The sequence below is a fragment of the Amblyomma mixtum genome, chromosome 7, assembly GCF_055824585.1.
Source record: "Amblyomma mixtum isolate Tamu chromosome 7, ASM5582458v1, whole genome shotgun sequence".
In the NCBI taxonomy this organism is placed as follows: Eukaryota; Metazoa; Arthropoda; class Arachnida; order Ixodida; family Ixodidae; genus Amblyomma; species Amblyomma mixtum.
In genome coordinates this window covers 60,601,739-60,626,141 of record NC_143018.1, presented here as the reverse complement: position 1 = coordinate 60,626,141, position 24,403 = coordinate 60,601,739, and the positions used below count along the sequence as shown (strand labels likewise).

General features: G+C 49.1%; 1 protein-coding gene across 1 annotated transcript in view; it reads left to right on the top strand.

Annotated features, from left to right (window-relative positions):
- Positions 1-24,403, top strand: part of LOC149336230 (voltage-dependent calcium channel subunit alpha-2/delta-3-like) — a 168,980-nt gene that overhangs the window by 82,323 nt on the left and 62,254 nt on the right. Inside the window, exons 2-9 of the mRNA XM_089552755.1 lie at positions 10,127-10,208; positions 13,113-13,223; positions 16,102-16,161; positions 17,576-17,756; positions 20,033-20,164; positions 21,433-21,487; positions 22,608-22,758; positions 23,641-23,715. Coding sequence (XP_089408881.1) covers positions 10,127-10,208; positions 13,113-13,223; positions 16,102-16,161; positions 17,576-17,756; positions 20,033-20,164; positions 21,433-21,487; positions 22,608-22,758; positions 23,641-23,715 — 847 coding nt within the window. The remainder of the gene's footprint in view (positions 1-10,126; positions 10,209-13,112; positions 13,224-16,101; positions 16,162-17,575; positions 17,757-20,032; positions 20,165-21,432; positions 21,488-22,607; positions 22,759-23,640; positions 23,716-24,403) is intronic.

The window sequence follows — 24,403 nt, the reverse complement described above, 5'->3', positions numbered from 1 at the left end:
CAATGAGTAAGCTCTCATTTCTTGTGCAGTGGGGAATATAGCAGGTGACGCGGCGCATCAATATAATGCTCATCTTCGCACTCGATTCGACTTCAAACACAGCTCAAAGAGAGCTTGATGATGCTCCAAAGCGTCCCCGACTCGAAATAAGGCGCGCTCTATCAAAGCCTACTCGATTCGATTCCAAAGCGTACTCGGCTCGACTTCAGTGCGAACTCCACTCAATGCGGCCTCCAGGCATGCTCGAATCGGCTTCAGCGGATTCTCTCCACGTCAGAGGTAGCAGGATGGACTGTTGTGTCACCTGCAAGTCTTATTTCCGCCGGAAGATGGGAAAATGGAGCCCGCATCTGTGTTAACCGCATCGTATACGCACGTCTGCTTTGGGAAATTCGCTTTGAGCCCAGGCGAGAGCTGCTGCGTGTGATCCAGGCGGCCGGTGTACGGGTGTCGGAGGTGACTTAGCCACGCCGTAGCGGGCACTTTTCCAGGCAGATTAGGGGTGGGATTGGGTAAGAGGGGCCGAGCGAACAAAACGAAGAATAAATGAGGCATAATTCTCCCATTTTATGTCCCAAAGCACTACTCAACGTGTGCAAAAAACAAAACAGAGCAGGCAGTTGGGCGCTCCTAGGCACTGGCATCGCAGCTCGGCACGCCAATGCCGCTCCTGCTGAGCGGAAGCCGTACGGGTCTTTTCCGCCCGCCTTTTTACGAGTCCTCGGCAAGTTACCCTGCACCGTTCTGGTAATGAGCCGGCGGCACGGATGTGTGCGACTACGCGGAGTGGACGGCCGATCGTTTTCACAATCTCTGTCTGCGTGCGGCTGGCTGTGCGCACCTTCTGATGAGCAGCACAGTGCATCATGCAGCGGAGACAGTGCTTGCGGTTGATATGGCATTGTTACTGAACTGACTTCAATTATATTGTTTCAGCAGTTGTTTTCTCAAAGACAATATGCATGTTTTTAAAACATGGCACATTTATGAGCTGAGAACCGGTCGTGAGTCTTTAGTTTAGAGTTTAGAGTTTGGAGCTAACTTGTTTTTAGGAGTTGATCGGTAATTACTTGTTTTATTTGCACTATTGCAGCTACAATTTCATCGGTTTATGCCGACTCATGTTAAGAAAGTATTATGCCATTTTGTGCCTACGCGGTTCTTTTCCGCCATGATACCAGCTTGACGTTTGTTCGAGAAAGAAGCGTCGAATAGTGTCTATGATGTTGGAATGCTACGCTTAGAAGGGTTATAATATAACATTAGCTATGGGGCTGAGTACGCCTATTTTGTCTTTCCTTTTTTACTGTCGCGATAAAACCCGGGTGGCGCGCTACAGTGATTATTTCAGTGTGCACTTTGTGCTACAATGCGTGTGTCGCGAGGAGGAAAGCTTCAATCATTTCAGCTGCAAAAATGGCTTTCTCAGAGTCTGCCAGTCTCATGTAGTTGGTTAAGGTTACCTATTAGTGATTTTCACGACCAAGAGGGGGCGCCTCAATTGATCCAACTTAGCGGTGCTACGAATGACTTCTTCTGGCGTCAGGCTAGGTAGGAGTGCGCTTGTTTAAAAAATTTCACGATAAATTCTTTCGTTGATGATGGCAGCCTCGTTGGAAGATAAGCCAGAGGTAAGAAAGAAATCGCTGTCTGGTGTTGTAAACCATCCGATGTGATGGTTTAACGCTAGACGAATGGCATGCTTTGTATGGAATTTGAAATCCCTATGACATCGGCGATGAAGACGGTTGTATAGCGGGCAAATGGTAAAACTATAGAAGCGCCTTTTTTTCCTATTAAGCATTTAAGGCAAGCAAGATTCAGCTGCTAAACAAGCTTGCCTGTCAGTTTTAGCTGATACAGCTGCGTAAGTTAGCCCTTTATTTGCTCATGAATTTTATTAATTACTTTCTACTTGAAATATGAATATAAATTTGCAATTCTCTTTACAGGTGGAAAACTAGACCAGTGAGGTCGTCTTTGCCAGCGCGCTCTTTTCGCGGAAGGATTAATCGTTAAGAGCGCTCTTTGAGATTTGGGCTACAGGAGGCAGTTTCGTCCTATGATGAGCTGACGGAGGGAGGTCTGTTGTCATCTTTCAGGCCATGGGTGACGCGAAAGTCTAGAGCCTTTCAAACCTTTCCTTACCATTCACCCTGCTGTCCTTTGGAATTCAAGGTTATCAGCTCATTTGTTAAAGCGTTTCAACCAAGAAATTAGCGGGCATGAGAACTTTGCTTTGTGATGAAGCAATTGTGGTGAAGTTTTGGCCAGTGCGATTCGCATTGTGCCTCATAGCGTTGTTTTTTTTCTAACTCTGATTGTTGTTTTCTTCATCTATTTCATAGAGTATGCATAATAAGCTGCATTGGACATATGTATACCTTCGCAGAGAGAATAAATAGGGAAAAAAATATTGAAAACTAGTCTAGAAACCAACCCCTGCTTGCTTTATTCTCGTGAATGCTGAAACTAAAAAAAAAAGAACTTCAACAGAACCTGCTCACGGTGCATAAAGAGGCAGCTGGAAGCTTGGCCCCTACAGCAGGAATAGTACCAGCGTCTCTGTTAGAGCTCGCTTTATAATTAGGTTTTCCATACAGTTTCTCTTTTCATAATGCATCTGGATACTTACGCACATGACTTGCGTTATGCTATGCTGAGGACTAAGCAGTTATGTCTTCCGTGCAGTCATAAGCGTGCCACTTAAGGCACTGTACGCTGTTCATTTCTTGGTTAAATGACGCTCATGAGCTGTGTACTAAATTGTGGATTGTGGAAACGCTAAGCTGTTTAGAAAATGTTGTGTCCCCGTATTGCTTTTGTGTGTGTGCGCCCCCGCGTCCTCCTCCTAACGACCACTCGCATCCCCTCCTAACGACCGCTTGCCCCTCGTCGCACGCTGTCGCCGGATGCCCCCCCACGGTGCGCCCCCGCACCCTCCTCCTGTTCTGGGAAGCCACTCCCTGCCGTGGACGCTTCTCCACTCCCTCCTTTCTTCGGGCGGCCAGTTCGGCTCCTGCCTCGGTCGACGCTGGTCGCACCCTCATCGGCTCTAAATAAACGAAGTCTAAAAGTACCGTGTGCGTCTTTCGCTGCATTCAACACAGCGACCGGACACGACAGTGGCGACGAGAAAGTGGATTCGACCCGCGCTACGCAACGCTATTGACAAGCCATGGCTACGCGAGGGTTTCCCAATCAGATACCAGAATTCAACGGCTCATCGTGGTCATCGTGGGTTGGACGCCTTCAGTTCTACTTTGAAGCTAACAACATCACAGACCCAGCCTTGAAGAGGGCCAACCTGCTGACGCTGTGCGGGGAGCAGACCTACGATACTGTCTGCGCCCTTATTCAGCCAAGCACACCAGCGGCAGTGTCTTACGACGACATCGTAAAAGCGCTGCAAAAGAACTACGACCCAAGGCCATCCGAGGTCTACAGCCGGGCTCGCTTCCAACGACGAGATCAACTGGGAGGAGAAACTGTGAGCGCCTACGTAGCCGCGCTCAAGAAGCTCGCTGCCGACTGCAATTTTGGAACGCTGTCGACAACAGCTACCGGGCAGGAGGGAGACGCAGCTTCTTCTGCTAACACCACCATGCTTCCCTTGGACGTGATGTTACGCGACAGATTTGTGTGCGGACTGAGTGACGAGTCACTGCAGCAGCGCCTGTTCGCTGAGAAGGACCTCACATTCAGCAAAGCTTACGACATCGCCGTTCGAGCGGAGAGCGCCGGTCACCAGCAGAGAGGGATTCGCCGGAACACCGAGCCGGTACACCAGACAAGCAACCAGGTGCGCAAGCCTTCTGTTGTTGTTAAATCGGTCAAAAAGGCACAACGCTGCTGGCGGTGTGACGACCAACACAACCCCCAGGGATGTCGATTCCAGTCAGCCACGTGTAATTTTTGCCACAAGCGAGGGCATATCGAAAGAGCATGCATTACGAAACGGAGACTTGCCAAGATAAAGTCACCTTCCCAGCCTAATCACAGCGTCAACGCCTCAGAGAATACGCCGCTATCTGATCTCCATGGAACAACATCAGCAACACCATCTGTGTTGTACGACCTGAACACCATGAATCTCGGCACGCGACCGAAGATTTTTACAGAAGTAAGCGTACATCACCAGCTGATTAAGTTCGAGGTGGACTCCGGCGCAGCCTGTACTCTGATCAGTGAGGACACGTTCCGAACTTCATGGCCATCTGACGCACCCGCCCTGCAACAAGACGACACGCACCTGCGAACGTGGTCAGGACAGAATCTGCCACTATTGGGCTCTGCCAACGTGCAGGTTAACTACAACGGCCAGACCCATACGCTACCTCTGCTTGTTGTGAAGGGCACAGGATCAAGCCTTCTAGGGAGAAACTGGTTTTCTCCACTAGGCGTGATGATATGCGGTAAACATCAAAACGCCGATGCGCTAAGCCGTCTGCCACTAGACGCAACTGTTGACGAACCATTTCCACCAGGAGACGTTCTGATGTTCGAAGCACTGCCAGAACCTCCGCTTACAGCAGGCACAGTTGCAGCATCTACGCAGAAGTGCGCAGCTCTCCGGCTAGTTTACACAGCTGTTCAACAAGGCAACGTGCATAAACTCAAAGGGGACAACTTCGACGCTTACCGCAGGCGAGCTACAGAGTTGAGCACCCATCGCGGCTGCATCATATTTGGGTCCCGAGTTGTGATGCCGAGAGAACTACGCGCACAAGCTATGTCTCTCATCCACGCCGGACATCGGGGCATCGTTGCAATGAAAAAGTGTGCCAGAAGCTACATGTGGTGGCCTGGCATTGACAACGACATCGAAACAGTGGTGCGAGAATGCAAGCCTTGCCAGAGCAGCCGGAGCGCCCCGCCGAAAGCTCCTGTCCCAGAATGGGAAAAGCCAGACACACCATGGCACACACTGCACATTGATTTTGCAGGACCAATTGAGGGCTGCACTTTCCTTGTGGTCGTAGACGCCTACACAAAGTGGCTTGAGATAAGGCAAATGGGACAGACGACTTCGGCAGCAGTCATTGACAACCTCCGATCACTATTTGCAACGTTCGGCCTGCCGCGCAAGGTAGTGTCGGACAACGGAACACCGTTTGTGTCTGCGGAGATCCTCAAGTTTTATCGCGACAACGGGATCTCATCAGTTACATCGGCCCCCTACCACCCAGCGACAAACGGACAAGCCGAGCGCTACGTAGCCGAGCTAAAACGCGCCCTTGAAAGAGATCAGACAGGCTCGCTGCAGCGCCGCCTTGCGCGCTTTCTCTTCAAGCAGCACACGACGGTTCAGAGCACAACAGGCGAGACCCCCTCGAAAATGATGTTCGAGCGTGAAATGCGAACCCAGCTCACAGCCATCCTCCCCGAGCCAAAGGCAGAGACGTTCCGGGAAGAAAAAGCAATTCCGCGCTGCGGCACGCTTAATGAGGGGCAGCGCGTCCTCGCCCGACAGTTTCTGAAAAAGCCACGCTGGGAGGAAGCTACAATTGTCAGACGCATAGGCCTGCGCTCTTGGCTCGTCAACATACATGGCACAGTAGCACGCCGACATCTCAACCAGCTGCGTAGATTTACGACGCCGTCTGAGAGCTGTCCGCCAGCGGAGAGAGCACGTGCACCATCTTCCCACATAGCCTGGCACCTCTTCCCGGAAGAAGAGACTTCGCCCAGGACAGACCTAGGAGACACAGCGAACAACAGCCAGCCTACAAGTGTTTCTCCCCCGAGCGCACAAAGCCAGCGCGCCTCCACGCGTGAGCGCCGACCCCCTGCACGATACCAGGCAACTTTCTAAGGGGGAAGGAAGTGTTGTGTCCCCGTATTGCTTTTGTGTGTGTGCGCCCCCGCGTCCTCCTCCTAACGACCACTCGCATCCCCTCCTAACGACCGCTTGCCCCTCGTCGCACGCTGTCGCCGGATGCCCCCCCACGGTGCGCCCCCGCACCCTCCTCCTGTTCTGGGAAGCCACTCCCTGCCGTGGACGCTTCTCCACTCCCTCCTTTCTTCGGGCGGCCAGTTCGGCTCCTGCCTCGGTCGACGCTGGTCGCACCCTCATCGGCTCTAAATAAACGAAGTCTAAAAGTACCGTGTGCGTCTTTCGCTGCATTCAACACAGCGACCGGACACGACAGAAAACAACTTCGTCTATGCTACGTACGAGCGCTCTGTGCTCATCTTACAATTTGACTGGGGGTGATACCGAGAGTCTTAGCTTACACGCTTTGCAGCGACTGATCTCTGGGTATTTAATTTGTCGCTGCAAAAGCTTTGTCACGGCCACATGTGTCAAATGACTTATCAACAAAGCCCTGCGCGTATTTCAAGGTGATCGAATTTTGATCGCTGGATTCTGATATACAGCGCCTCTTAAGCATAAAACGTGAATTATTACAGTTTTATTTTTCAGGGGCACCACTGCTGAAGCTTTCAGTGAGATGAATTAATATAACCTGACTTCATGTTCCCTTTATGATAGTGCAAATCCCTCTGGCTTGAAACAAGGGATTGTCTCAGAGTTTATAAGGTTCCGAGAATTTCTGCGCGGAACTCTACTGGACTTTCAAACTGGTTTGGTTTATGGGGGCTTAACGTCCCTAAGCAACTCAGGCTATGAGGGACGCCGTAGTGGAGGGCTTCGGAAATTTCGACCACCTGGGGTTCTTTAACGTGCACTGACATCGCACAGTACACGGTGAAGAACCCTAGGTGGTCGTACTAGAACGTAACTACCCCGGACTGCGCACTATTACACGGCACAACGTGCAAAGGTAATTCCAAAGAAAACGCGTCACGTGAACACAAACGACCAATTGATGGGGTCTTGTGTTAATAGACTACCGTGTTCTACTACAAAAAGAAGTTAAGGCCACTGAAAACGTACCTTATATAGAATGAAAATGGTCAAGGAATAAAATACATTTATCTCTGCCATCGGCCGTTCTCTGAGGCGATTGCGGTGACGTCAAAAGACTTTTTGCCCGGATCTCTGGGGCTAGGCCATGCCAACATTTACTTCCTCTCGATGATCAAAGTAAATTCTTTCGTTTTTTTGCCTGAAAAGGCAAACTGGAGACGCCTTCATACAAATCTTACTCTTACGAAAATTGAATCTGTAGCGTTTTCTGGGTGTGCTCACAATTGTCCAACCTCAAAATACGCGGTTGTTGCTGACAAAATTTCGGGATTTTTTTTTTCCCGCATGTCAATTTAAACTCGTTACGTCTGCACCGAAAGGCACTCCGTTATCACCGTTGAGGTATAAACGACGGTTTAGCGTAGCCTCTGAGATACCCGCCCGAAAGAACACTCCCCGCATGAAGTTTTGCTGTGGAATAGGATCATGATGGTGACGCCTCTACATCCTTACTTGGCCTTTGCTAGCTGGTAAAAGCTCAGCTTTCAGTGAATACAGCGTCTTATGTGTTAGAATGCCGTTGCCTATCCTTGCAGGTCAACTTCGTTTTGTTGTCGTTGTCCTCATATTTTCACAAAATTGCATCCATTGGAGGAAAAAATTGTTGTTTACGATTCCAATTTTCCCCGTAACGAAGTGCGTCTTTTGCGATCGAACAAACATTAACATAGCCAGAAAAACAAAACGCACTAGAATAGATTTTTACCAAGATAAAACGTTGGCTGGAGTTATCATAAGTCCCTTTAATAGTTGTTCTAGATGGTGAGACTCCGTGACGGTAATTACTAAAGCCGCTGTTCACGAGCAGTTTGTAGGAGCAGCCTCTCTTTTCCCAGAGTGAGGACGCAGGCTCGTGGCAAAAACCGGTACACGTTCGCTCCGGTCTTGCGGGGTAGTTATGCAGCCCGCGACGACAGCCCCGACCACGGGCTGTCGCCGGAAATGACGACGCCTCGTGGGCCCGCGGCAATGCCACTTCCAGCTTCCGGTTTCGCAAGGGCACACACCACGCCGTACACGTACACTGCCGGTGCGCGGGGACTCACGGGAACGCTATGGCTAAATGGTGTGCCAGTCGCGGAAATAACTTCTCGCCGCCTTGAGCGACAGCTAGTCGCCGCGGACAGGTCAGCGAAAAAAATGATAACATTAGCTGCAGCAGCGCCATCTTGTGCATCGCGTAGTAATCTAAATCGCTCCCCCCCGTGCATGAAATCGACTAGCTTCCACGCGTGGTGTTTCGTATTAACGAGCGTCGTGAGATGGCGTGGCGTCACTTCGAATGCGTGAAACCTTGCTAGGCCTGTGTCAGTAGTCCTTACTGCAAACGTGCAATGATGGGAGGGTACCAGAAGGGCTCTCCCGGTTTGTTTTTGAAAACTGCCTCGCTCCTGAGCGAATATTTCATTTTTCAGCACTTTCTATGGGCGAGCGCATACACAGAGCGAAGGAAAAATTATAAATGCACGAAATGCATCGCACTACTACATCCCGTATTCGCTGGTTTTTACCCGTCGCTCCACTCAGGTCCACGCATGCGCACCTGTGCAAAGTCAGTGTACCCCTTCTCTGCATCTTTGTTTATACTGTGCTCATGCGCAGCTATGCGGACGCCGAACTGCGTGAATAGGGGCCAGAGTCCCTAACACAAGCAACGCTGTATGAGCTGGACTTCATTGGAGCTCCGTTAAGATAAGCTCTACGAGAAGGTGCAAGGGTTTATCAGAAGTTACCAGGCCTCAACGTTTACTTGAGGGCAATAACGCGCTACGCACCAACTACCACATACAGCCACAGAGCACATACAGCTGTACAACCAACTAGTCCACATTGCTGCCTTGCTCCACGTTTAATTTTCAGCAGTGTAGTTGATCGTCTTCGATGCCTATGAAGCCACTAAGGTCTTTAGAGGTAAAGACGAGACTCATGCTTTCCTGACAGATTCGAGTCTATATCGGAATAAGAACGGAGTGATCTGTCCTCTAGCGTACACCCTTTGTAAAAAGGTGTGCAATAGAGGACACCTTACTCCGTTTAGTCCTTTCTGCTTAGAGTTTGCGGAATGGACTCTTTTGACCAAATCCGCGCCTACTGCATAATTGAATACCCTGAAATATTTTATGCAGTAGGGTAATCGAAGCGTAGCACGGTGTGCGTGCACCTTTTTTTAGAACGGATTTTAAGCCCAAAATCAAAACGATACTGAGAAATGTCCCCAGTACCGATCAAAATAGGCCTTATGAGTCAGGACGACCTGTTGAAAGTTAAAGCATCTTCTAAAAGCTGGACCGCCACCCTCGATAAATTTGATGGGCTTTTGCTCCAGTTTGCCCACTGAAAAAATTTCACGTGCTGTGTTTTCAGAATTTTAGTAATTATTTTCGTGCGCAGCCGAGTTTCCTGTAGTAAACCTAAGCAGAAAAGCCTCGTTCTTACGGCCGAGGTTCTGGAAAATCAACCTGTGCTTTCTTTACGAAAAAAAAAGGACAGACTCACTCACAGGATGATTGCGACTGTGTAACGTGAATATCTGAGCGTATGCGATGGCGTAAGATAAGAAAATTTTTATATAATTCTGGCCGAAACTAATAGGCTTCGCTTCAATGCCGGAGCGCATTTACCGCAATACGCATCACTTTGGGCAGCACCAAGCACCTTTCGTACAGTATCGCCCGCTTTTTACCTTATATACAGGGCTGCAGCCGGTCGCAGCAGCGTGCTGACTCACTGCCAAGTTCGCCGAGTAAGCCGCAGGCGCAGCCAACGCTGCTTCACCGGACGCGCCGTCCCGCCGCTCTACTTTCCCGATCCAATCCACCAGTAGAAGTGTCACGTGCCGTACTCCCTCTCCACTCTCCCACCCTTCGACTCTGATTGGCGACTATGTTGTCCTCCTCACCACTCGATGCGTTCCACACTCTTTCCCTGTCCCACTTTTTCTCTCCCTCCTCCTCTAAATCTGGAGAAGAAATTTCTCTCTCTCCACTTTGCCGCCTGCCAACCGAGGCAGGTGTGCTGCTGCCGCAGACGTCAACAACGCGAAACTGAGGAAAGAGCTAATAACAGCTGGCGCTGTTAAAGTATTATGGCGTATTTTCGTCTAGTTTCCATACGCTTGCTGTGTTTATTTCTGAAGGTCACAAATAAAAAAAGTCTCATTCCATTTATCTTGTGGCTTTTTTTTTTTTACAGTGTCCGGAACTGGGCGTGGCGCTTCGGGACAGAAATCTCCAACCAGAGTCTATTCGCGTCGAATTTCACCGAGATTAAAGAGGTGAGTACATTCTCTTTCAGCGAGAGCTGGATAAAGAAAGATAGCAGGAAAGAACGGGAAGGACAGGTGTGTTGGTCTGGACACAGTGTCCGCTTTTGTTGCTGTGAGGGCCACCTGGAGGAACCGAAATGTTTTAATTAATGAAGATATAAGAATTGTCGTAACGGTTAAGAGGAATTGAACACTCAACGGCGACTGATCTGCAGAAGGGTATATTGCATGCTGCACATCGTGTCATGAAATAGATACTCTTTTTTGTTCTCATTATTGTCTTTCAGTGGCTGGCATCGTGGCTGTTGATTTTTTATAATAGGCTGTATTTTGCGAAGTTACCACTTCCAGAACAACAAAACAACTGGCGCCGACAAAGTGTTCACAGCAAAAACACAGGTTGCTTATCATTTAGTAATATGATTGACCCAGGCTTTGCTGGCTTGTGATCACGAAGAAATGAAGACATATTCGACATGATTTATTTGAACGGATGCTGTAATATATCATCGCAGCGTTGACGAAGCGGCCAGCGTTTCCGCCTCGTATTGCGGATGGTGGGCTGGTTTGTTGGAGCTGTATTTTTTATTTATACTGGGTGGTACGAGTATGTGCAATTTTACTTGTGGGTACCGGGCTCGTGGTGGGAGATAGGTTTTACCTTTGGGTGCCGGGAATCGTATTTTCACCACTGGGCTATGCAGACGGCGCCCCGCTGTGAATTCCTTGCCAGGTCACGACTTTTAAGCAGAAATGATTGCAGATCAGTTTAATCGTCTCCAATCATCGGAAGTCTTCATCATGGTTCACTGTGGAGGATTTCAAGCGCGAGTAAAGAACACACAAGGGGACACAGCGCTTAAAGTCTTCGTCCTCTTCGTGCTAGTTATCGCGAAGAAATACATACACATTGGAATGATATACTAGCGTAGATGCTGTAACCGTGCGGCCGCCGCATCCGAGGCCTCGGAGTCTTTGCCCCATTTCGAGACGTCCTGGGAGGTGAAGGACGTACTGGATGACGTAGGCTGCCCGGGCATGAGCAGCCTGTAAGTGGTTGCCTGGAGGACACCTACCGCCTGGTGCGTGCTCGGCGATGGGCTGTGCGGACGCCACCGACGGCGGATTTCTAAGCAACGTGCTAATAACAGCTTGCGCTGTAAGAGAAAGATAGGCTCCTATAAGACGGAACTGTCAGCGCTAAAGGGAGGCTTGCATGAGGTGTTCGTTCTCTACCTTGCTCTGGGGCCCATTTTTTTCTCTTCTTTTTTTTTCTTTTTTCCTGGGAGAGCATCCGGGGGGGGGGGGAAGCTTCATCGGTGGCAGGATTTCACATACATGCCTGTTATTAGAACGCTGCAGCCGATGTGCAAGGTGAAAAGAGGGCGCAGATTCCAGAATCTGCGGGGTCAGGATGATGAGGGGCGCCCTTAGCTCCACCAAATGTTACGTGGTAGTGAGCCGAAAACATAGGACGACATGACGGGTGGTTGCGGTGTGATTAAAATGGCTTGGAGACCCAGCACGAGCTATGCGGTATTCGCCACTGCCCATTTCTTTGTTTTTTTTTCTTCACGCAACAATATAAATGTGAAAGATCCTGCGAAGTTAGCGCTACCTCAGCTAGCAAACAAGGTGTGAGGAACAGTAGCATAAAACGTTTTTTCTGGCGTCGAACTGCGGTAAAATAACCCCAGGGAAAAGCGGAGAAAGAAATCGTAAAATAAACCATCCCTAGGCGCACAAAGATATCGTCGTGCGAAATGAATTAGGCCGCTGCAGAGAGTACCGAAACGTGGAGAAAGTAAAAATAAGAAAAAAGTTCTTAAAGTTCATCGCCGCAAGAATAAACCCTCAGCGGAAAGAAAATAAAGGGAAAAAGATGAGTGGCGGTTTGTTGAATAACCTCGTAAATCGTTTCGGCGTTACGGCTCTCAGCACTTATAGCTTTTTGCTACTGCCCCCCCCCCCCCCCCCCCCCCCCTCTGTAGCCTTTCTTGAGTCTGCGAACATCCTCGGTGTGATGAACCCGGCGGATTAAATAATTCTCGGCACCTAGAAAGAAAAACAAAATGATGCGAGGAAACGTTTCTAGCATTTTGTTTTTGCCGCACGTTTCATTGGACGAAAATGGGGGAAGTCTGGGGCTGATCTAAGTGGAGAGAGATTCGTTTCCTTCTCATCTTAGCTTTGTTTTTTGTTCCTTGGCTACCGAAAGGATTTCGGTGATTGCGTTTACTTTCTGACTGCTTGTTCTCGTGTGTGTTTTTTTTTCTGCATTTTTTCTTTGTGAATTTTTTTTCTAAATACAGACAATTGTGTTGCAGCCAGTATCGAAAAAGCACGATAGGTACACTGGGGACTATCGTAGAAGTGGCGTTATTTGATTTTCCTATGCACTACTGTTCAGCGCATTCACGAAGATCAATAAAACTGCTTGCGTACAAATTTATGCAACAAGTAGAAAAGAAATGCCACGTTTATTTGTTTTCTTAAGGTGGTTTGGAAGCTCCTATGTATCACCCGGTGTTGGCCAGTTCCTACATTCTATTCTTCTTAATTTTAGATTAAACTTTGGACAATGGTTAACCCTGACCATGACCGTGGCATTTCAGTGGCACATGTTCCCAAATTGTTGACTATGGTGAACTAACAGCCTAGATGATATCTTGCGGGTTGTTCTAACGAAGTATTGAGCTTTGATTATTTGAGTTTTTTTTAAGCGATTTTTTTAAAAGCGATGTTTAAAGCGATTCCCCTTCAGAAGCTTGCTTCAACATGCTCCCATAGGCCTTTCCACTGCAAAAGTACTACAGGCGATTCCCTTACCCCGTGCGACCACGGCCGTCGTTTACGTTTGTCGTCACTTTCTCCCCAAGTGACTTCTTTCTCCCCGTGTCAATTTATTTGCAGAACTTCGAGGAGTTCAAGGCGAAGCCACATCACAAGGACATCGCCCACTTGACAGAGAAGATGCTTAGGGACCTGGGGAATCTGGTCACCTCCAAGACGGAGTCTCTTAAGGTAAGTGCTTGTCATTTAATTCATTTCCGCCATTGTTCCACATTGCTTGTTACAACGTCAGGTGTTATAGCCAAACTAGAGTGAATGGAGGGATAGATGGATTTTATTTGCGTGTTTCTTTTTCGTGGTAAATAAAAGTGACTATATTGTTCTATTTCTTAAAAAATCACTTAGTTATAGGCGTTTTCTCTGCCATTTTAAGTTATTTCCTTACTACGTTCCTAGCTATTCTTCTGCGATTTGTCTGGCGGTTCGGGCAATTTTTCCGTTCTGATTTGACGACACCTTATTTGACAGCACCTATACTCTTGCTCGTCATTACTGCTGATGCGTTAGTTTTGCTTTCACTGCAATCTTCCCGAACAACATCTCAAGTGCATGAGGCCATAAATCCGCGTCTGTTTGCAAATGAGCGCCTGTGTTGATTTTAAAGAACGCCAGCGCAATGACCCATGTCGTAAGCTCTCGCAGGCATACCATACCCACATCACCGCATGCTGGCATGAAGTCGCGCCTTTCACAAAGCTTGATATCAACACACACATGCATTAAAACTACGAGGTTGAGGAAGAAGAGGAACGAATTACGTACGCTGACCCGAACAAACCGCGAAATCGCACGCGTTCTGTTTTCAAACCGTACATCCCGTGCCCAGCGCTGTCCTGCATTGCCACCGCTCCACTGCGGTTGTTTTCGCGAGTGGACGAGGTGCAAACATTCTTCCGGCTCACTTGTCCCGAGAGTGCCCCGGCGCGGACCACGCGAACACGCGCGTCCTGCCTGCCAGTGCGCACCAGTGCACTCTGATCATGTCCTGGGCAACAGGACTGCACTGGCCCGAACAGACGCGAGGCGTAAGGGAAGGGAGTTGGTAGAGGGGTGTTGGAGGTAAAGAGAGACGGAAGGTAAAGAGAGGTACAACGGAGGAAGGGGGAGGGGGGTGGTAAGAGAGGTTGGACGTTAAGAGGGTGGTCGGGGGTGGCTATAGCGAGCCACCGTCCTCACCGACACGCGTTCCCCGTTTACTCCTCTTCTCCGCCTAGCATATTATAGATCGCCCCGGCGCGGTCCGTACCGCGCGTGGAGCCCTGGCGCTCGATAGCAGCGGGGTGAAAGGGGTGTCGCAGCGGCGTTGGCTTCCGTGTGCGTCTGTGCGGAACCGCCAACGAGGCCGGTAATGAATCTAGGGTGGCTGTTTTCCTCCGTTTGCGCGCTGCGCGCGGTTTTGAACCTGCGAAGTGATGTTGGGCCCGCCGTCGAGTTCCGGCCGAGTGGAGCTGAACAAAGCGGGGATTGCACTGACAGAGCCCTTCGCGGGGTTCGACCGGCCGTCCTTATGTAAAGGATAAGAGCGGAGTGGCGAGGGGGGGGGGGGGGGGGGGGGGGGGGGGGAGGGCTCTTTATGTTTTAGGAACGCGGAGAAGCTTTTCTGCGGTCGTGTTAGGGTTTAAAGAGAGTGACGTTGGCTCCGATCAGCGAATAAAAAACCGTCGAATGGAAAGGTGGGGTATTCTGTGGACAACGCCGAGGCAGAGCTTCATCAGCTCGGAATGTTGGACGCAGCGACTCTACCGGGGCGGACAAGAATGAACGTTGACTGCTATTACTTGTTTTGGTTAGTTTTGGTTCTTGAGGAAAGAAAATGGCACAGTAATTGTCTCACATATCGGTGGACGTCTGAACCGCGCCGTAAGGGAAGGGAGAAAGGTGGGAGTGAAAGAAGAAAGAGAAAGAGGTGCCGTAGTAGAGGTCTCCGGAATAATTTCGACCACCTGGGGATCTTTAACGTGCACTGACATCGCACAGCGCACGGGCACGTTTTGCATTCCGCATCCATCGAAACGCGGCCGCCGCGGTCGGGTTCGAACCCGGCAACTCGGGCTACTGAGCCAAAGTTCCCGGCTTTTCAAAAAACCCTCCTTTCCTCAAAAACCAAAACCAACCGAAATGAGGAGTAGCAGTTCTGTTCCTCAGTTTTGGGGACATGGTGTTCATTATTACCGGACAGCGCGAGATTGTGTAATGGAGCGCGCACACAAAAAAGGATGAATTCACCTGGAAGGGCCTACGCCACTACAGGTGCACCGCTGGACTTTGCTTGCATAAATGGCGACGTAAAAAGGGAGAGCAGTCTTTTTGTACTCTTTGCTTAGAATGCTGCTTTTGCATCTAGGGCAAGAAGTGGGGTAACCACGAGAGTACTCAAAAAGCAAGACGCCATTAGTTGCGAGATTAAGCGGGCGTAGCGTTCGAAAAAAGGCTTTATTCAAAAGATCAGCGAATAATAGCGAACCGGCGCTGTCCTTGTGCACAGAGATATGGTGGGGCTTCATGTAACCAACCTATAAATAACCCACACGTATCGCTACCTTCAAGTGCTACAAGCATCAAGTTTCCGTTGGTTTTTAACGATTTTCTAACGGTGTCGCCCGCACGCATTGTAAGGTTAACCAGATATACGGCGACATCGTCCGGATAACTTTTTTCTTTACATATTTTTGCCTGGGCCTGTTTCGATCCCGTTCCGACGTTGTTCGTACATGCCCCTACACAGACCTTCCTTCTATCAAAAAGACTGGCGCCTTAAATATAGCAGTGGCGGGCAGTAACTTTTGCTTGAGATCGGCAATAACCGGGCAGGCAAACGAATGGCCTTACGACGTGATTGGTTCTGAGCACTGAGCGTAGATTTCCTATCAGCTTGCCCGCCAATCGCGTGCGGGTGCTATGCAGTACGATTCAGTATCGATCGAACTAACGCCTAATTGGGCCCGAGAGGAAATTGAATCGAAATCGTCAGCGCGACCTTTTACTTGCGCAGTGACGGTAAAATCCCCAGTCCTTCTCAGTGTCGTTTCCGCTACGTCTTCTCACGCAGGTTTTGATACAAGAAGCTGAGAAAAATGCCAGAGAGCACAAGTACAGCACAGACATCGATGTAAGTACCGATTGTCGTTTCCAGACGCGCACTTCTGTTTGTTATACATACCATCTCATTTATATCTTCGTAGTAGAGATGCGCGCTAGGTACACGTTAAATATAACATGGCGCAACTATTTCTAGGGCATGTAACGCGAAGGCGAGGTAAGTGTTGGTTCCTTAAAGGTGCACTGAAGAGGAATCTGAACTCATCTTCTTGCCGCGGGAACTCAATCTAGACGTTCTGAGCATTCTTAGAAACTTCGAGTTATTACCGTGTGTGGCTGATTTTCCTAATTAAATCGAATTAACGTCCGGCTCCCGCCTTTTTTTCTAAATTCTCCCTCGTACGGTGGGCGGAGTCGACCAATACGTGGAGTGCCTTGCAGCCAGCTCCGTGGAGGCTTTGCTTTCGCTTTATTTTGTTTTTTAGGTTTCCGTGAATAAATAGTTTCATTCGCAGATAATATAGCCGCAAAATAAGCCCGCAGAAATAAAAATACGCGCGGACTATTTGCTTACGGACTACTACGTATTACTCCGCCGATGGCAGAGCGGCAAGCCGCTACGGGACTGGCTGAAAGGCACTCCACGCGTTGGTCGACTCCGCCCACCGTACGAGGCAGAATTAAAAAAAAAAAAGGCGGGAGCCGGACGTTAATTCGATTTAATTGGGGAAATCGGCCACACAGGGCAGTAAATCGCAGTTTCTAAGAAAGCTCGGAACGTGTAGATCGAGTTCCCGCGGCAAAAAGACAAGTTCAGATTCCTCTTCAGTGCACCTTTAAGGGTAACGGAGTGGAAGAGAAGGCAAACGTAGCAGGGGGCGGCAGAGAGTTAGGTGGGCGGACGAGATGGTTAGTGCGGATACGGTGGCCGCAACTGGCGCAGCGCAAGTTCAATTGCATGAACATTTGTGGTAGGGGAGGGGGTGGGGGCTTTCTTTTGCACTGAACGTAGCTAGGCTGACGATAATGATGAAAATGAAATTATGAAATTGCTCGGCAATTTTGGGGGTATGCTTGAGTTCTAGTGAGCAACACTAGTGTTCTACAGTAGGTACAGGGTTGGTCAAAAGTTTCCAGGCCACGGGGTCTACTTTCGAGCGCGATAGTCGGGCAGTCACGACACCCCCGGCGCCCAAAATCTCTGTAGAGGATAGGAGAGTAATCGTTCTCGCCTTTGATAAGCTTGACACCTGTAATGCTATCATAAGTGACAAGATACGCTGCTGAAAAGCAGACCCTGTGGCCTGGGAACTTTTGACGAACCCTGTACCTTACAGTAGCTTTCTGTTGTTATTTGTCGTCCCTTGAATATGTGTCTAGCTACGAGAAAGGAGTAAGCAATCGGAGGATTTAAAAGCGGCAATAGAAAAAGATGATTCACAAATTGGAGGGTTGACCTCGTCGACCGTTGCTTTGTCCGGCAGTTCCGCTACTTCAACGCCAAGAAGATACACCGGCCCAACGAGGTGCCCGATGAGAAAGAAGACGACGATGACCCTGATGACTGGATGGTTATGGAGTTGCACCAGGACCGGCGTTTCGACGACGCCGACGTCAACTTCACCTACAGTGCCATACACGTGGCCACCAACATCTATGCCAAATGTGAGTGCTTGACTGCGCCACGCTGCGCCCACTCCTGCACTCTCCTGCACTTTCCTTCAGGAGAGTGACGTTTAGAACAAGAGCCGCGCAGACACGGTGCTGTCTGTGTCCGGTTCTTGGTCGTGTTTTCACACTGCGACTAGCCTTATCATGTGCAACGGCCGAACTTCTACCCTGTTAGTTCGAAGAAGCTGAATATCGGAACACTTGGTTATAATAATAATAATAATAATCATAATAATAATCATGTTTATTTTCACCACTCGATACAAGTGAGCGAAAACAGGTGGCTGAAGTAAAAGCTGCTGTCTCCGCAGCACGACGACTGCTGCGTGGAAGACAGTAATTCCTCCTTTATTATAAATTTATTCATTTATTTATTTATTCAATAAACCCCTAAAGGCCATCAGTCGAGAGTATTACGTATGGGGGGAGCATTGACACACAAGAATGCAAAACAAAAATGTGCAAGCACCAAGGTGCAATACATAAATACAGAACAAAGCACAAGTAGAAAACGAAACAAAAAAATGACCTGTAATATATATTATAATCCACACGAAAAGAGAACAGATAGTGCATTAGAGGCTTAACATAACCGCTGCAACAAAACAAAATAACAAAACAGCTGAATGCAGCATGTCGTACAAACAATGAGTAATGCTAGACAATCTACTCATTGACAATCGCTAAACAATCTACTCGACCTTCGGGGATTCCGTCAAAGCATTGGGCAAACACCGTTTCCACTTTGAGTTATTGAAAAAGAGCAGATTTTTCCTTTTATCAGGATATCTACTTGTTTGATGCCAACTTATACAGTGCAAGAAGAGAAATCGTTTGATACCACTTCGAATTTCTTACCTCAATTAGTTTGGCCGTAATGGGCGTTTGAAGTTTCTTGAACTCATGGTTTGGGGAACCAAAGGTCGTCGGTGCGCATTCCTATGATAAGATTTGACTAGTAATTTTATGCTCCGTAACGCGCTGAATCATTTGATACCACTCCGAACATTCTACGCCAATTAGGTGGTGTACAATCTGTGTACCACCTAACACAGATTACCCTATTACCCTAAACCCTATAGCCGGACGAATTTTTCTCTATCTGCGAAGCTTTTGTGGCAGCTCCATCCAATTACTGTTCTCAATAAACATTGAAACTCTGGCACCTTCTAGGTATGTCAACATTCGTCTGACAGCAAAAGACGCGTTTATGACGGGAAAAATTGGATTTGCGGCCGAGGAAATCGATTTGCTAGAATTTCCCCGCCACCCCGGTTACCCCTATTCAGTTTCGGGACGGCTACACTGAGCACTGATTGCTACCGTTTCGAAGTGAATGAATCGCCTCTGGGATCCGCACCCAATATACTATGTCGACGCACGCAGTTTACTTGCGAAATCGGCCGGCGATGGCGCCACCCGCATTTCGGTTTTTGCTCTTCTATAGCTTATGAAAGCTCCCTTTTCGGTTAAAGTGGTCTCGTTCCTTAGAATGCCGTAGCCTATCGATATAGGCCAACTTCAATCTTTCCCCAATGTCCCTTTAAAGAGCTAAACTTCGACTTCTTACTGCTACTCGCAGAGCGACGATGTGCTGTTACTTTAAGAAGGAAACTATGTTAGAGTCGCTGAATTCGAGCCTCTCATCTGTGTGGTGGAGGCCAAAAGTAACCAGGCTGCATGGTTTGCTTCTCAGTCGTATAGAGAGCCCTCGCGGCTTCCCTAAACATCGAACAGTTCTTTGAAGGCCGCCGCGGTGGCTCAGTGGTTATGGTGCTCGGCTGCTGACCCGAAAGACGCGGGTTCGATCCTGGCCGCGGCGGTTGAATTTCTTTGGAGGAGAAATTCTGGAGGCCCGTGTACTGTGCGATGTCAGTGCACGTTAAAGAACCCCAGGTGGTCGAAGTTTGCGGAGCCCTCCACTACGGCGTCTCTCATAGCCTTAGTCGCTTTGGGACGTTAACCCCATAAACCAACCAACCAGTTCTTTGAACGTGAGGACAGGGGTTCTCCTTACCACACAGAGATTTAGAGCTTGAGGGCTGGCATAATAGCTTTAATATACGGCCAATAAGCAAACCTTGCAGCCTGGTTACTTTTGGAAAAGACTGCGTTCCAAAATGTTCACTATGTAATAAAACGCTTGCGTAATACAGCGTGTAGTGTGTTAGCCGGTTCTCCTTCTGCTCTGACTTCAGTGCGGAGTAGCAGGCCGAAAATGTGCTCCTCCCCCCCTTCCCCCGCTCCATTCCCTTTACGGGCATGCGCAGCCGCACCCGTGCTGAACGCCGTCAAGTGGTCGGAGGGGATGAACTCGCGCTTCAAGAACAACCGGGTCGTCGACCCTTTCGTCTCGTGGCAGTTCTTCTGCAGCAGCACCGGATTCATCAGGCTCTTCCCCGGTGAGTGCACTTCCGGTCGCTGTTCTGAACATCAGCCGGCTGCAGCTGTCTGTTTTTGCTTGTTATCAGCCCACGAGTAATATGCCGTGGAAACCGGTCTTTGATGACTAATTACGCGAAGTCTGTCAGATTTGTGTGTTCTCTGGAATTCGCGGTTCATTATGGTGACATCAGTTTGCTTTATGCTACGTATGGAAGCATGTTCATTAGTTCGCCGGATTCGAGGAGTGCAAAAGGGTTGAGAATTGGGCGAGTTGGTACGAATTGATACTGCTGTGGCACCACAAGGACCACGGGACGCTGTCTAAATGTACGCCTCCAGGAGCACGCCAGGTCACTTGACGGGGGTTTGGGGACGCACCTGACCAAGCATGTCAAAAGCTACAAGTGTGCCCCGTTGTTCAGGGAAATGCGCGTTCTCTGGAAGCATAAAGATAAGACTTCCTGGGAGATTATGGAGGCCTTCCGTATAAGGAAGTCGGCAGATGTATGCGTGAGTTCGCCATCCTTGCTGCTGCTTGACGCCGAGGTTGATTATCTTCAAAGAACACTAAACTATGATAACAGGTAGATTCGTCGTGATTTAACGTGTGTTCTTGCCTGTAACCTTTGTAACCGTGTTATGACTGTGCATGTAACCATTGGTTTTGTCTCTATATTTTGTGCTTTTAATAAATTTTGTCAGTTGTTAGTGAGCACTTATGTTGTCACTCTGTCTCTGTCCCTGTCCTTGTGGTGCCACAGCAATATGAATTCGAGGAGTGCTTCGTCAAGTCTGAACTGCTCTGAAGCTCAGCGTCATTTCTTGTGTTTTAGCTTTAGTCTTTTTGTTCCCCAGTTTTCCCGCTAGTTTCAGGTAAACAAAATAACGGTTGGCTGAGTAGCCTCGGAAGTGTGATCAGCGAAAGCAACTGTGGCGGCTGGCCAAACAAACCCCAATCTCGTCAGTGGCTGCTCAAGAATTGTAGCGCTCACGTTGGAGGCATCTTTATCACTTCCGGTATACATGTTCACGGTCTACTGCCTGAAGCACTCAGTTTGTTCAATGTTGCATTATATCCATAGCATTTCACTGGGGAGATATAAACCATACTGCTGTACTGCTTACGAGGAAGAATTACGCTGAAACACTGACAATTTTTGGCGCGTACGAAATATCAGCGGTAGCTGTCTTTCGCAGCCAAGTTTATCATCAGTTGCTTACTGTCAATAAAGCACCACGGCGCAGTGGTGAAAACGTTGACCTCCGCATTTCACCCTATTTCCAGCCCGGAAGTGGCCTAAAGACGACCCGGACATGTACGAGTGTCGCACGAGGCCATGGTGGGTCATTCCTCCTCATTCCTGGTCATTCCTCCGCGTGCGCGCCGCTCAGTATTGGCTCGTTGTTTGAGTACGTATTGTTCCATTCGCTGGCAGAATGGGACGGTCTCTTTCCGCGGGTTACCGTTTTTCCTTCCTTCCGTCATACTGCCCTGACTGAACACTGTCGATTTGTCGTCCCCGACGTCATCGCAAGAGAGAGAAGGAAAGGAAAGAGCCTCTGCGACCCTTGTAGGGCGCGTGTGCTAGCTAGCACATGTGTTCATTCTCAGTGGCGACAGCCAAGACATCTGATTTGTCTACCGTCGGTGATACCACTCCACGCCGAAAATGTCGATGAAATTTTGCCTACGCTGTGTAACCTTTAAAAGAAGCCAACAGCCCTCATGAACGAGCCCCTCATGAACGAGCCCCTCATTAACGAGCCCCTCTTTTCCCTTCCCTTGTGTAATCTTTGTCACGCATGCGCCGCCTGCTTCTCACTAGAGCCACCTAGTGGATGCAAAGACAGCCAGAACATTACTTGCAAAGACTGAGCTTCCAATTTTCGCTTGTAAATGTTTTTGGCGGTGCCGTGCGTTGTTAGAATTTAATGGGCGTTCTCATATGTGAAGGTACGTTCAGTCACGAAAGTATGTTGATAGGGAATGAAACACTAACTAAACAGCACGAAACACGTAGGGATGGTGTCCCCCCACTCTGCTGCGTTTAGTTTGAATGTGTCGCCAGCTTGTCCGTCTTGCTATCGTATTGAACCGGAAGAGACTCCGCTGACAGTCGCTGCTTCATGCAGAGCCCTTCGGTGGCTTTTCGTAAGTTTCTCACTGGATTTTAATTAAATACCACCGAGCAGAGTGTGTATCGTTAATCTCTTCGATGAGAAAAAGGATTCAGCAGTAATTCACAAAACGCGCGGCCAATCCCCCACTGTGGGTATGTGTCATTCCTCAAGAGGCCAACAGCAGCTATTCCGGAGCCCTTCACTACGGCGTCCCTCATAGCCTGAGTCGCTTTGGGACGTTACACCCCAATGAACCAAACCAAACCAACAACAACAATGCGCGGCGTGCTTGTGACGTCACAATTTCGATGCACACGCTCTTCTTTGGGCGTCCTACAGGTACGTGCAGGCCGCAGCCTCGGCCAAAGATGTGGTCATCCTGCTCGACGGCAGCGGCTCCATGATGGGCCTGCGCAAGGAGATTGCGCGCAACGTCATCGTCAACATCCTCGACACGCTCACCGAGAACGACTTCGTCAGCATCCTCCGGGTATCCCCCTATCTCTTTCTGTCTTCATAGTTCATGGTAGAGAGAGGGCAGGCAGATGATTTTTTCATACCCGCAAAGTGAACAAGGAGGGGAAAGCCTCAGGGCGTTTTCTAACGTTTCGACAACGTTTACGGTTCTACTTGGGGCAATCTACGTACAGGATGCGTCAAAGATTCCAAAACCACAGGGTATGCTTTTGTGCCACGTGGTGGAGGATTTACCACACACCCGAACTTTGAAAACCTCCGTAGGAGATAAAGTGTAATTCTCTCCTCTTTTAACCGTGGTAGCTTCGTATGGGTTTTAACTGCCAGATTATACAGTTCAAAATCAGGCGTGGAAAATCTTGGGTACGTTTGCCGCTCCCTGTACCCGGGAGAACAGCAGTACGGAGAGCTAGTGCCAGCAGTTATGGGAACAGCCATAACATTGCATTAGTCTTCCGGTATAGAAACCTAGAAGGCTCGTGCTACAGAAAATACATGCCTGTGCTTTGCCGTCTATATCTTATAATTTCGCCTAGCTCAACCTTTTTTGTGTCACTCCGTGCTCAAGAACATTACTGGAGTTGTCACGAAAGATAACTTATTTACTGTACATGGCAAGTCGCTCTTAAGGCGATTGCGGTTTCCTACTAACGCCTCTCTGCGTGATACTCGAAGCTTTTGTGGCGAACTACAACAGAAGACGTACTAAAGTCTACAAAGCGCCTTTTCTCTCGCGTGGCTCTTGCAATGAGGCTCTGACGTGACTAGCACTAATCTTAAGTGTCGGAGGACCGGGTACTCTTTGCCGACTGGTAACGATCGGTCTTGACTTAAGCTTCCGTTCTTCATTCACTTCTCTTTCTCTCTTTTTGATGCTTGCCCGACCACGCTGCAGTTCTCCAACATAGTGGAGCCCGTTGTGACCTGCTTCCATTACAACCTGGTACAAGCCAACGCCAGGAACGTCAGGGTACGTAGCGACAGAGCAGCGCGCACTTTCGGGGGCTGCTCTGCGTTTGGCTCGACAGTATCGACCCGACCGCCGTGCCGGCCCGCTTTGTCGTCTCTCGGGTCCCGAGTGCTCCATTTCCTCATAAAGCCACGTGAATGATCTCAAGCCACACAATTTAGCGAGTTACGGGCCATAATCTGGGGCACAGGGGCGACTGTAGACGTAGCGAAAAAACACCTCGGTGCGAGTGGTGCTTGGTCTGTGTTGTAGGCCACACTGGCCCTGATCGTTAGCTGTTATAGCTCTGTAGATATTGCCCAATATTGTCACGTAGTGTTGACTGCAGTCCGGATAGCTGGAAGACGGCGAAAATGACTTCGAAACGAAACTCTTTATTTGGGCTGACTTGCGCCCGCAAAGAGCTGAATCAATCGACTGCGGAGTAGCAACAAGCGTGCTTGGCAGTCGGCGAACAGAATGCCCGTCGCCCTCGGCCGTGCTCAGTTTGAAGCTGATAGCGAACTTTCCAGATAAAGCGTGAAAAGTCACTACAACATTCTGGAACAACGTACAATCGGCTCCGCCTGGATGCGATCAGTCGAGATAACACTGGTCGCGTCTTGAATCACAAACAAAGCGATAAAGCGGCGTGCCGGCAGCTTTGAAGAACGAACAAGCAAAACTACAAAAATTAACTGGATTACAA